At 40.9% G+C, this 12517-nt stretch overlaps 1 protein-coding gene across 2 annotated transcripts in view; it reads right to left on the bottom strand.

Moving 5' to 3' along the window:
• Window positions 1–991: 991 nt before the first annotated feature.
• The window catches only part of LOC309601591 (tubulin-specific chaperone A-like), a 30602-nt gene continuing 19076 nt past the window's right edge, over window positions 992–12517 (bottom strand). For both annotated transcript variants that reach the window (XM_082334695.1, XM_082334694.1), the window contains exons 3-4: window positions 2957–3043; window positions 992–1577 (exon numbers count right to left, since the gene is read on the bottom strand). In XM_082334695.1, coding sequence (XP_082190821.1) covers window positions 1497–1577; window positions 2957–3043 — 168 coding nt within the window. In that variant the 3' untranslated portion in view covers window positions 992–1496. The remainder of the gene's footprint in view (window positions 1578–2956; window positions 3044–12517) is intronic.

The raw sequence follows: 12517 nt of genomic DNA, 5'->3' as shown, positions 1-12517 counted from the left end.
CAGGTCAGCATGTATTCATCACACTCCACTCAAGGGCCTGTAAGCATAGTTACTATTACACTGACTGCAGTTGGTCAGCTAAGGCAGACTTTGTTTGCTCCAACTGCTGTTCCTGGTGAAGGTTCCTAGAAGAAACTGACTGAAATGAGTATGCAAAGACAGATGTTCTTCTCAGTAGCAGCTCATTAGTCCTGTGAACAGGGCAGTGTGTCTTTGGCAGTTACGTGCCTAGGGCACAATGCTAGTAAAAAGGTGTGCATATACTCTTATGAAACCATAGTGTTGTCACAAATGGTTTTTATCTCTTAGCACTGTCTAATACTGGTCTGGGGTCACTTACTTCAAAAGTAGGTCATTCTGCAGTCAGTCAGAAATCTTGCAGTGTTGATAATCTGTAAGAGCAGTGCTTAAGAGTGATGAAGAAGTAGACATTAAGCACATTGAGAGTAAGATAGATGATACACAAATAGAGGTTCTGAAACTGCAGTTTACCCAAACTCAGGAAAATTAACAAAAAATTTTAATAAGAGTATTCAATATAGCACTACACAAAAGGTACACTGTGCTTTGTGTTGCCTTTAAGGAACATGCCAAAAAACTTTCAAACTAGGAAAACTAATGTAAAAAGCTTTCTTGTTCATCAGCGCTTACTCTCTGCTGTTTAGAGAAGGCATTCTGAAAGAACCACAGCTTTTGTACATGTTTGGTCTTCCAGGCAGATTAAGCATTGTTCCCTTACCAGTTAGTTCTCTTTCAGCTTCTGGGGTTTAAGCTTTGTTCCAAGAAACTTAAGCCAAGATGCTTTCAGGAAAAGCATTCAGTCCAGAACTCTTACCAGCAGATCCAAATGACAGTATACTAGTCATCTACTAAATTCTGTTTCTTGAAAAAGTAACAGAATTTTGATCAATGATAATTGTGTGAATTGGGCTCTACGAATCAACCCCAGGCAAATTGAGAAAGATTTGGAATCGGCTCTTAATTCTGTCTTGGGCTCAAAGATAAACAAGGAGTAATACTTGATAAAATTACAAATAAGTTGCATCACAGAAAAAAAGATGGGTGATGTTGAAGGGTCATTTACTCCATCTCATCTTTCAGTACAGATTGTTATGCTATAATGGCTTGAAATTATTTCAAATATAAGGTGCCTCTAAAGTATTTATTGGTCCCTCACATTCCTTACATAGCTAAACTTTCTTAGCCTGAATTGTCCAGATGAAGTTCTGTATATTACACTATTATGCTTACATTAAATAGGCTTTATATTTTTCCTTTCTGTAACTGAGGTGAACTGGAAATGTTTCTATTTTGTCTGAATATGGAACACACAGATGTTTCATAACATCCTTTATTTGATGCATCTTGCAGTTAGAGAAAGGCCAGTTTGCGTAAAGGGAACCTTAGCAAGCCAACAATAGTAATAGAGCCATAGTCAAATAAAAGTGTGGAATGGACCCAGTGCTAATGCATATAAAGAGAGTACTGAAAAACTTCTAGGCTTCCAGCTTCACTGACTCTAATATGGAACGTGCTTCTTTATACTCTTCGGCTTCTTCCAATTCTTTTTCATTTTCCTGGAATTAAAAACAAAACTTTTGAGTACTTTGAAAATAATGGACATGGAATTAAATTTAAGAAGGAACCTATGAAACAAGGGATATATCATTATTGAAAACACTAGTTTTACATAATTCGAAGCACAGGAAATTTCTTTTGTCCTGCTTAAGGTCCAGGATAATGGCTGTCATGTGTGAATAGATTTGACCTATGCATACCTTTATTTTGCTAAATAAATATTTAAAACCAAGGACAGCATAACTGAAACCAATAACAACAGAACTCAGAACAAGAGTACCATTAGGAAAAAGCCTAAGCAGAGATTGACAATTGAAAAAACATACTACTACACAGTTGATTTTAAGCATTGAAGGTGAGCTAAGAACAAAAAGCAACCTTTAAAGATTTCCTTTAAAAATTTCCTTTAAAAAATCCTTTAAAGATTTTTAATAAGGATAGTAATTCCCCACATTCCTCGTTTTAACTTTGTACAGCACAGTGTATGGATCAATAGCATCACTTCTGCATGCTGCTGAAATCTAGACCTGCTAACTGTCAAGTAACTAGTTGAATGACAAAAGGACCCTAAATCCTGCCAGGTACTGAGCGTTTATTTTGGAAAACAGTAGAGGCATACCACCCGAGGACAAGACACTTGGAGTTTTCCTTTGAAAAGGGATTTGTATTTTAGTTGTCAAATGTGTCTGAGGCTTAACTTACGGTATGTATTTTTAGCCTCACAGTAGCATTTACATGTGTAGCAGAATTCTTGGTGAAAAATCAGCTTTTAAAATAAGCATGACTATCTCCAAACTTAGTATAATTTCAGTGAATCTATTTGTACAAGATACTATTTATTCCTTCAGGTATTTATATCTTAAAAATGCAGCACTAGTTCTCATCTCACTAATAAATCATATAAGCAGTACTCAGTAAGGACTCAGCTGTCTTGTTTCTTGTCCATAGCGTAATAAAAGTAGTAAGCAAAGTATTCTGAGTATTTCAGTTCACTACAAGCATATTATATACATCTACATGATCTAGAAAGACTACCTAAAGCAAGTGAACTATTTTTTCTGATCATGTAACTATCACAGGAATTCAGAGTCCATTCTAACAGTTCAGTATTTAAGTGTATGTTGAGTGTGCACTCCCTTAAAGACAGCTTCTAATATTCTAACACACAGTTTTCATAGACTGAAGACCAAGTCTGCAAAGACAGTTATCTAAAATGAAATATTGGTATGTTATAGGATGCTAGTCTTGGGACCTATAAAAAGTAATTCTTCAATCCAGTTCTAATATGCTGCAATTGCACTACAGACAAGCATATTTATCCAAGTTCATGAAGTAACAGCAGCATTTCTTGATCGGTGGATTTTGATGCTATACTTACTAGTAGTTGAGTAAGATCTGCATGTGCAACTTCTAATCTGCGCTGGCAGTCTGGAATCATCATTCGTGACTCTTGTAAGATCTCAATCTGTGAAAATTAGAAGCCAATGAAATGAGAATGTATTCCAGATAGGAACGTTATTTTTGAAGATAAGTCTTTACTCTGAAAAATCAGTAGTCCAGTCATCATCTAGGAACTTCAGAACAGTGGTACCTATTTTCTGAATAGGCTTTTTTATTAAAAGACACACTTAGCATGATTACAACAGGACACTTCCATTTACTTTGTGCTTAATTAAATATAAAGTATTAAGTGCAAAAGAGTATTTAGACTAATTTTTTTTCCTTAGAAAAAGGTACTGCCTGGTAAGCTTTCTATACAGCATTTGTTAAAAAGGGTATTTAAAACAAACTTTCTCCTGCTGTCATGAAGCAGCTTCATCCAAAATGGGATCAGCTGGTTATATAAATATCTCCTGCATCTTTTGGGTAATAAAGAAAAACAGTGTTCAGATAATACCACATAGTTAATTACTGCATGAAAAAAGTTCTTGAGTTATTGATCACATTGTGTGCACACTGCAGGAAGCTCTGACTGAAAGAGAAAGGTAAAGAAAAATTAAAAGCAAAGACCAGCAGGCTCATATTTTTGATGCTTATCATGCATGCTTATCATGCATAAAAAGTTATTACTTATCCTTGTGCTTCATTTTAGGAGAAAGATTAATCTCACCATGCACTCTGAACAAAATTACTAAACTGGCACCCCACCGAATCTGAATATCCTGCCTCCTCCTACAGATAACTTCAGATTTATACAAGAGAACATTTATTTAATGGAACATTTCTGGATCTGAAATCCAGCCACTGAGAAGAAAAGGTGTGCAGAGTTGTTCAAATCTATTTAGAAATGAAAATAGGTTAGATATTTAAGTATGAAACAGCATTCAGGATAACCTGCAACAGAAGGCTTTTACTTTAAATGGCTTACTTCATTCTGTCATTCCTATGTTGTATTCTTTCAGTATTAATGCTGCTGTACTGAAGGGAACAGTGCCATCACAAAAGGGAAGATAAGCTACGGCTACAAATGTATTTATGCATACAGGAAGGGCTTTTGTAGTACAACATTATCATAATTCTTAAGTGTCATATGCTTAAGTTCTTAGTTCAAGTCATTTTTGAGAGAAGGGGTTTAAAAACTTTGTTTCTAATTTCCTTTCAGAGAATCTAGGGCAAAACCTGTCTACTTTGATGAAGCAAAGATGGGTGACAAATGTTTAAAAAAAGTTAAGCACCCCCAAGTTCTAGTTCTCATCAGTATTATCACTTTCTTTTAAGCATTCAGCATTGGACTGTATTAAAAATAAGACTAGTCAGTCTGCATGTTACACTTTCAGCAGTGAATGAATAAAGATTTGTAACTTCTACAGAATGAAGTATGCCATGAGATGATGCCTTCTGCTTTATGTGCTACAACTTTGTTCTACAAAGAATACCTACAGGAGTGAGAACATCCAATGACTTCCTAGGGCCGGTATTGCTAAATAGTTGTGTTGTAAAGCTGGTGGATGATACGGAAAGTAGTAACTTATTTGATATATGCCACTCAATAAGCGATCTGGGAAGGCATATAAGCTGTAGTCCTGGCTGCTGTAAGAAAAGAACAAAACTACCCTAACCACTCTGTTCAAAACAGAATTTGACTGAGATCCAAAAGGGTACCTGAGTTTTATTTATATTTGCCTGCAGTTATGCAATAATAAATAAAAAACAGAAGGAAGATAAATCCTGTAACTATATTCAGTAGGTGCAAACGGTTGGAGACTGGAACAGGAATTTTGTGGAACCAAGATTATTAGCTGATTACTGAACTACCTATGCAAACTTTGATAACTTCTACATAAAACACTTTTTTCCAAGATAATCCCAGATGGACCATTTATTGTTACAACTGTATATAATAAAGCAAAATCAAAAGCTCAAATAATTAGATAAGCTTTAGGACTGGAATTTTTAAAAAGTGTTTGCTCTCCAAATTCTATCAAAATTTAAACAGCAGCCCTCTCCCCTCCCCCAACACATTCTAGAAACTTTCTGACTAAATTCTAAGGAGTTTAAATTATAACCAGGTCACAGAGGAAGTTATTACATGAAACTGATCTAACTTTGCAAAGAACCATAAATATCTACAAGGTTTCTGTGAATTACAATGCCAAGTAGAAGTATTAAAAAACTGGAATAATTGAAGTGCATCTGTCCTGGTTTCGGCTGGGATAGAGTTAATTTTCTTCCTAGTAGCTGGTATAGTGCTGTGTTCTGGATTTAGGATGAGACTAATGCTGATAACACACTGATGTTTTAGTTGTGGCTAAGTAGTGCTTACACTAGTCAAGGACTTTCCAGCTTCCCATGCTCTGCCAGGTGCACAAGAAGCTAGGAGGGGGCACAGCCAGGACAGCTGACCCAGACTGGCCAAAGGGCTATTCCATACCATATCACAGAATCATAGAATCATAGAATCATTAAGGTTGGAAAAGACCCTTAAGTTCATCGAGTCCAACCTGTTAGCCTAACACTGCCAAGTCCACCACTATACCATGTCCCTAAGCACCACGTCTACCTGTCTTTTATATACCTCCAGGGATGGAGACTCAACCACTTCCCTGGACAGCCTGTTCCAGTGCCTGACTACCCTTTCAGTGAAGAAGTTTTTCCTAATATCCAACCTAAACCTCCCCTGGCGCAGCTTGAGGCCGTCTCCTCTCATCCTATCCCTTGTTACTTGGGAGAAGAGACCGACCCCCACCTTGCTACAACCTCCTTTCAGGTAGTTGTAGAGAGCAATAAGGTCTCCCCTCAGCTTCCTCTTCTCCAAACTAAACAACTCCAGCTTCCTCAGCCACTCCTCATAAGACTTGTGCTCTAGACCCTTCACCAACTTCGTTGCCCTTCTTTGGACACGCTCCAGCACCTCAATGTTCTTCTTGTAGTGAGGGGCCCAAAACTGAAGACAGTATTTGAGGTGCGGCATCACCAGTGCCGAGTACAGGGGCACTATCACCTCCCTGGTCCTGCTGGCCACACTATTCTTGATACAAGCCAGGATGCTATTGGCCCTCTTGGCCACCTGAGCACACTGCTGGCTCATGTTCAGGTGGCTGTCAACCAACACCCCCAGGTCCTTTTCTGCCAGGCAGCTCTCCAGCCACTCCTCCCCAAGCCTGTAGCATTGCATGGGGTTGTTGTGACCCAAGTGCAGGACCCAGCACTTAGCCTTGTTGAATCTCATGCAGTTGGCCTCGGCCCAGCCTGTCCAGGTCCCTCTGCAGGGCCTTCCTACCCTCCAGCAGATCAACACTCCCACCCAACTTGGTGTCATCTGCAAACTTACTGAGGGTGCACTCGATCCCCTCATCCAGATCATTGATATAAAGATATTAAACAGGACTGGCCCCAATACTGAGCCCTGGGGAACACCACTTGTGACCGGCCGCCAACTGGATTTGACTCCATTCACCACCACTCTCTGGGCTCGTCTGTCCAGCCAGTTTTTAACCCAGCGCAGAGTGCACTTATCCAAGCCGTGAGCAGCCAGCTTCTCCAGGAGAATGCTGTAGGAAACGGTGTCAAAGGCCTTACTAAAGTCCAGGCAGACAACATCCACAGCCTTTCCCTCATCCACTAAGTGGGTCACCTTGTCATAGAAGTAGATCAGGTTAGTGAAGCAGGACCTTCCTTTCATAAACCCATGCTGGCTGAGCCTGATCCCCCGATTGTCCCGCACAGGGAGAAAATTAGAAAGGCGAAGGCCCAGCTAGAACTTACTTAAACTGGCCACTGCAGCTAAAGATAACAAAAAATGTTTTTACAAATATATCAGCGACAAAAGGAGGGCCAAGGAGAATCTCCATCCTTTGTTGGATGCAGAGGGAAACATTGCCACAAAGGATGAGAAGGCAGCTGAGGTACTTAATGCCGCCTTTGCCTCAGTCTTTAATAGTCAGACTGATTATCCTCAGGGTATTTCAGGCCCCTGAGCTGGGATCTGGAGATAGGAAGCAGAATGAAGCCCCAGTTATCGAAGAGGTAACAGTCACCGACCTGCTCCTCCACCTGAATGCCCACAAGTCTATGGGGCCAGATGGGATCCACCCAAGGATACTGAGGGAACTGGCGGAGGAGCTTGCAAAGCATATGATGTCATGCTCAGTATATAAACTGGGGGAGTTGGCCGGGGGGCAGCAATCGCTGCTCGGGGACGTGCTGGGCATCGATTGGCGGGTGGTGAGCCATTGTATAGTGTATCACTTGCTTTGTATATTATTATTGTATTATTATATTATTATTACTACTACTACTATTACTACTATTCTATTTTATTTTACTTCAATTATTAAACTGTTCTTATCTCAACCCACGAGTTTTCTCACTTTCACCCTTCCAATTCTCTCCCCCATTCCACTGGGGCAGGGGGAGTGAGCAAGCGGCTGTGTGGTGCTTAGTTGCTGGCTGGGGTTAAACCATGACAGCATCTAAATAAAATGTTAAGACAAAAGCAGGTACAGACAGAAGCAAATTGAGTTTGTTGTCAATAAGTGCATGTAGGACCAGAAGAGCTATCTATTGTGACTAGTGAGGATGACGTCCCTATTCCTTGAAGTGTACTGAAAAATCCAGTTAAACAAATCTCTTTCTTTGAAGAGCCACATTTCTTGTCAGTTGTCTTTCAGGACTGAAGGTATTTCTACTAAGGGACCAGATGTCTGGTTTCTTTCAAATAAAGCAGTCTGCTCAGATGTTACGGAACTCTCTAACTGTTGGGGTGTATATAGCCTATTTACTAAACATGGTGTGGATTTTTTGTAAATTGATTCAGATGTTAAAGAACTAGTGTACAAAATGCACTATCAATAGCCTTTAATCTGTTTTCCATAAATTCCAGATTGCAGTGACAAGATAAAGTAGAACCGGAAACAGAAAAGCCAAATAGATGCAAACACAGATCCACCTACCAGTTGCTTAAGTGGAAGGGCACCATAACAAAAATCAGACAATTATTTTACATATTCAAAATAAGCACAAAGGCCAAACACAGCTCTGTGAGAAACAACTGAGGAGGTAATGCCCGAGGCTTTAAACATAAGCAACTTGGATTTTAGCAGGTCCTACAATAAAAGTTCAAAGCCAGTATTTCAACTTATCTAGGCAGATCAGAGCTGCTCAGATGAGGCAGATTCTCTGTTTTTTTGGCTCACCCAAGCACTTACTTATACTAAAACAAATTTTTGATACTTTAAGAATACAAATAAATATTACTGCTTATGAGTGTCGATACCAAGTATTCTGCAAGAGGAAGCAATTTTGCTCAGCCTATGTATTGTGTAATGGGGACAACAGTTTTATTAGCTTCAAAAAGATGGAAGCAGAGTTTGGTGAGTTTTTTTGGTTTTGTGTGTTTTTTTTTTCAGCTGACCCACAACTTAACAAGAGATTGAGAGATTTGCAGACCCACAAATAATTTGAAAACAACAAGAAGAAAACCTCCATAGGATGCTCTGTCATTCCTTGATCTTAAGAAAGACAGCCTAATAAACTACTGGGTCACAGGGTATGGTGACAATATTGTTTTATATGACAGGAATGGTGTTCTAAACACAAAAGATATAGGCTAGGAAAAAGTAGAAATGTGCATGAGTCATATATATATGAATTATATACACACACATGAATATATACCCATGCTTTTAAATACTGCCTCGTAATCACTTGCCCTTTGTTGCACAACTGAAAACAGATAATCATAAAAGTATGGATCTACTCAAAGACGGTAGGGAAGAAAAGAAAAAGCATGCAAATAATTCAGTTTGCTAAGAAAAATGCTACTTGTTTGAACTACTTTTCATCAGAAAGTTTGTAAAACACTTGGAATCTATTGACCAGTTACAGCCATATCTGATGTAAGGACAGAGACCCAAAAGAAAAAAAGGACATCTCTAAGTATCATGAACACCAATGGTTCCAAAATTAATAATCCTACTAAGGAAAAGACCGTAGCACAAAGTAAACAGTGATGCTAAGGCTACTAGTTGGCTAATCGACATATATTGCCAAGCCACTCTCCATCATTTATAAGCAGTCCTGGTCAACCGGGGAGGTCCCAGATGACTGGAAGCTAGCAAATGTGACGCCCTTCTACAGAAGGCTCAGCCAGCATGGGTTTATGAAAGGGAGGTCCTGCCTCACTAACCTGATCTACTTCTATGACAAGGTGACCTGCTTAGTGGATGAGGGGAAGGCTGTGGATGTTGTCTGCCTGGACTTTAGTAAGGTCTCCCACAGCATTCTCCTGGAGAAACTGGCTGCTCACAGCTTGGATAAGTGCACTCTGCGCTGGGTTAAAAACTGGCTGGACAGCCGAGCCCAGAGAGTGGTGGTGAATGGAGTCAAATCCAGTTGGTGGCCAGTCACAAGTGGTGTTCCCCAGGGCTCAGTACTGGGGCCAGTCCTGTTCAATATCTTCATTGATGATCTGGATGAGGGGATCGAGTGCACCCTCAGTAAGTTTGCAGATGACACCAAGTTGGGTGGGAGTGTTGATCTGCTGGAGGGTAGGAAGGCCCTGCAGAGGGACCTGGACAGGCTGGATCGATGGGCCAAGGCCAGCTGCATGAGATTCAACAAGGCTAAGTGCCGGGTCCTGCACTTGGGTCACAGCAACCCCATGCAACACTACAGACTAGGGGAGGAGTGGCTGGAAATCTGCCTGGTGGAAAAGGACCTGGGGGTGTTGGTTGACAGCCACCTGAACATGAGCCAGCAGTGTGCTCAGGTGGCCAAGAAGGCCAATAGCATCCTGGCTTGTATCAGGAATAGTGTGGCCAGCAGGACCAGGGAGGTGATAGTGCCCCTGTACTCGGCACTGGTGAGGCCGCACCTCGAGTACTGTGTTTAGTTTTGTGCCCCTCACTACAAGAAGGACATCGAGGTGCTGGAGCGTGTCCAAAGAAGGGCAACGAAGTTGGTGAAGGGTCTGGAGCACAAGTCTTATGAGGAGCGGCTGAGGGAGCTGGGGTTGTTTAGTCTGGAGAAGAGGAGGCTGAGGGGAGACCTTATTGCTCTCTACAACTACCTGAAAGGAGGTTGTAGCAAGGTGGGGGTCGGTCTCTTCTCCCTAGTAACAAGGGATAGGACTAGAGGAAACGGCCTCAAGCTGCACCAGGGGAAGTTTAGGTTGGATATTAGAAAAAACTTCTTCACCGAAAGGGTAGTCAAGCATTGGAACAGGCTGCCCAGGGAAGTGGTTGAGTCTCCATCCCTGGAGGTATATAAAAGACAGGTAGACGTGGTGCTCGAGGACATGGTTTAGTGGTGGACTTGGTAGTGATAGGTTAACGGTTGGACTTGATGATCTTAAGGGTCTTTTCCAACCTTAACGATTCTATGATTCTATGATATTTGTAACTTAAATCCACAGCATGTTATTACTTCTCACCTCACTGGTAATCAGGGAATATAAAGGCACAAGGTGCTAGGCCAGGATGGTGGCAAGGGGACACAGAGAGTAAGACAGCATAGGTGATGTAGGAGAAAGCTGGGTATAGGGAAGGCAGGAGCTCACAGAAGATACAGCATTAAGGGGAATATAGAGAGGAAAAAAACCCAAACACACACAAAAACTGTAGGAAACCAAGTTTTATTAGTTCTACTTCCTTTGAAGCAACTTGTTTTATTTTCACATAGCAGGCCCAAAAGAAAGCTTGAGCTATCCACAAATACAGGATAGAAGAATGCACTGCAGTCTGTTGTGAGTTCTTTGCTAAATACGTTTGATCAAAACACTTCTGAAGGACCACGAACAAAAGCTTGCAGTAAAGAATTGGAGAACATTTTGTTTCTATAGTGCTTGAGCGTTTCAGGCACTGAAATGGCCATGTATCAACCACAAACTAACTACCATTTGTAGCAAGAAAGCTGGAGGAGGAGAAAACCCTCTAGATCTAAATGCCTCAGTATTTCAAATAAGCTTTCTCTGCAGCCCCTCTCAGGTGAGGGCCAACCCTCTGTTTCTTTTAAAGCAGATCACTTTAGGACATAAAAGGCAGAAAGGTTCCTTTGGTCTTTTTGGAAAACAGTTTGTCACTGGCTGTTTTCCTCTAGTGTACAACTGTAAGGTTTTCTTCATTGTCAGGAGCAGGGGATGGAGGGAGAACACCACATGACTTGAAGCTAAAAAAATGGACATACTGTTCAGAGGACAGAAGCAAAACTCCGTGTCCTCCACTGAAAAAGTTTTTAATTAAATACTCTGTATCATAAATTACAGATACTATTCCTTTAAAATTAACTTAGAGGATGATAATGGAATTATCCATTATAGAAAGTTGTCATTTAATCAGCAGACAGCACATTTCCTCCCAGCAACTCAAAATTCTACCTGAACAGATCCATGTTGATGCAACTATAAAGCCTCACCCTGTAAACAGTTGAGAGGTGGTAAACATCTGAATGAAGAGGTTTCTCTGGGAGTAGCATAAAGAAAACACTGACAAAAGACAGACTTGCTTTCCCAACAAGAATGGCTCAACCTTGTTAGAACAAATAACCAAATTTTCTCTCTGCCGAGGTTAAGACTCAGGGAGAGGTTTAGAGGGTTGGGTTTTGTTGTTGTTTTTTGTTTGCTTGTTAAGACAGCATATAGATTCTGAATGCATGCTTTGCTAAAAGGTAGCAGGCTGGTTAGGAGATGTTTTAGAATAAGCTTAAAGGTTTGGGAGGAATCCCCCCAGCTGTTTTGTGGAGGCAAAATACCTGGAGAAATATTTGTGCTAAAACTGGAAGCAGAACAGACATGGGAAGTTGTCCTGGTTTCAACTGGGATAGAGTTAATTTTCTTCCTAGTAGCTGGTATAGTGCTGTGTTTTGGATTTAGGATGAGAATAATGTTGATAACACACTGATGTTTTAGTGGTTGCTAAGTAGGGCTTACACTAGTCAAGGACTTTTCAGCTTCCCATGCTCTGCCAGGTGCACAAGAAGCTGGGAGGGAGCATAGCCAGGACAGCTGACCCAGACTGGCCAAAGGGCTATTCCATACCATATGACATCATGCTCAGTATATAAGCTGGGGGGAGTTGGCCAGGGGGCAGTGATCGCTGCTCGGGGACGGGCTGGGCATCGGTCAGCGGGTGGTGAGCAAGTGCATCGTGCATCACTTGTTTTGTATATTCTTTTATCATTATGATGATGATTATTATTATTTCCTCTTCCTCTGCTGTCCTATTAAACTGTCTTTATCTCAACCCATGGGATTTACTTCTTTTTTCCCCGATTCTCTCCTCCATCCCAATGGGGGGGTGGGGAGGGTGAGCGAGTGGCTGTGTGGTGCTTAGTTGCCAATTGGGGTTAAACCACAACAGAAGTTCCCTAGATAGACAGAAAGCAGAAAAATCAAGTCCAGATTTTTTTCCTCCCTCTAGAGCAGAAGAAAAGTGAGCCCAACTACAGAAGAAATGAATCATGTCCCATCATGGTGGCAAGTCTTTTTTACCATAGGAATGTT

Source organism: Platalea leucorodia (assembly GCF_965183815.1).
Source record: "Platalea leucorodia genome assembly, chromosome: W".
NCBI classification, from domain to species: domain Eukaryota; kingdom Metazoa; phylum Chordata; class Aves; order Pelecaniformes; family Threskiornithidae; genus Platalea; species Platalea leucorodia.
Note: the sequence above shows the minus strand (reverse complement) of the source record. Positions and strands in the feature narration are given on the sequence as shown.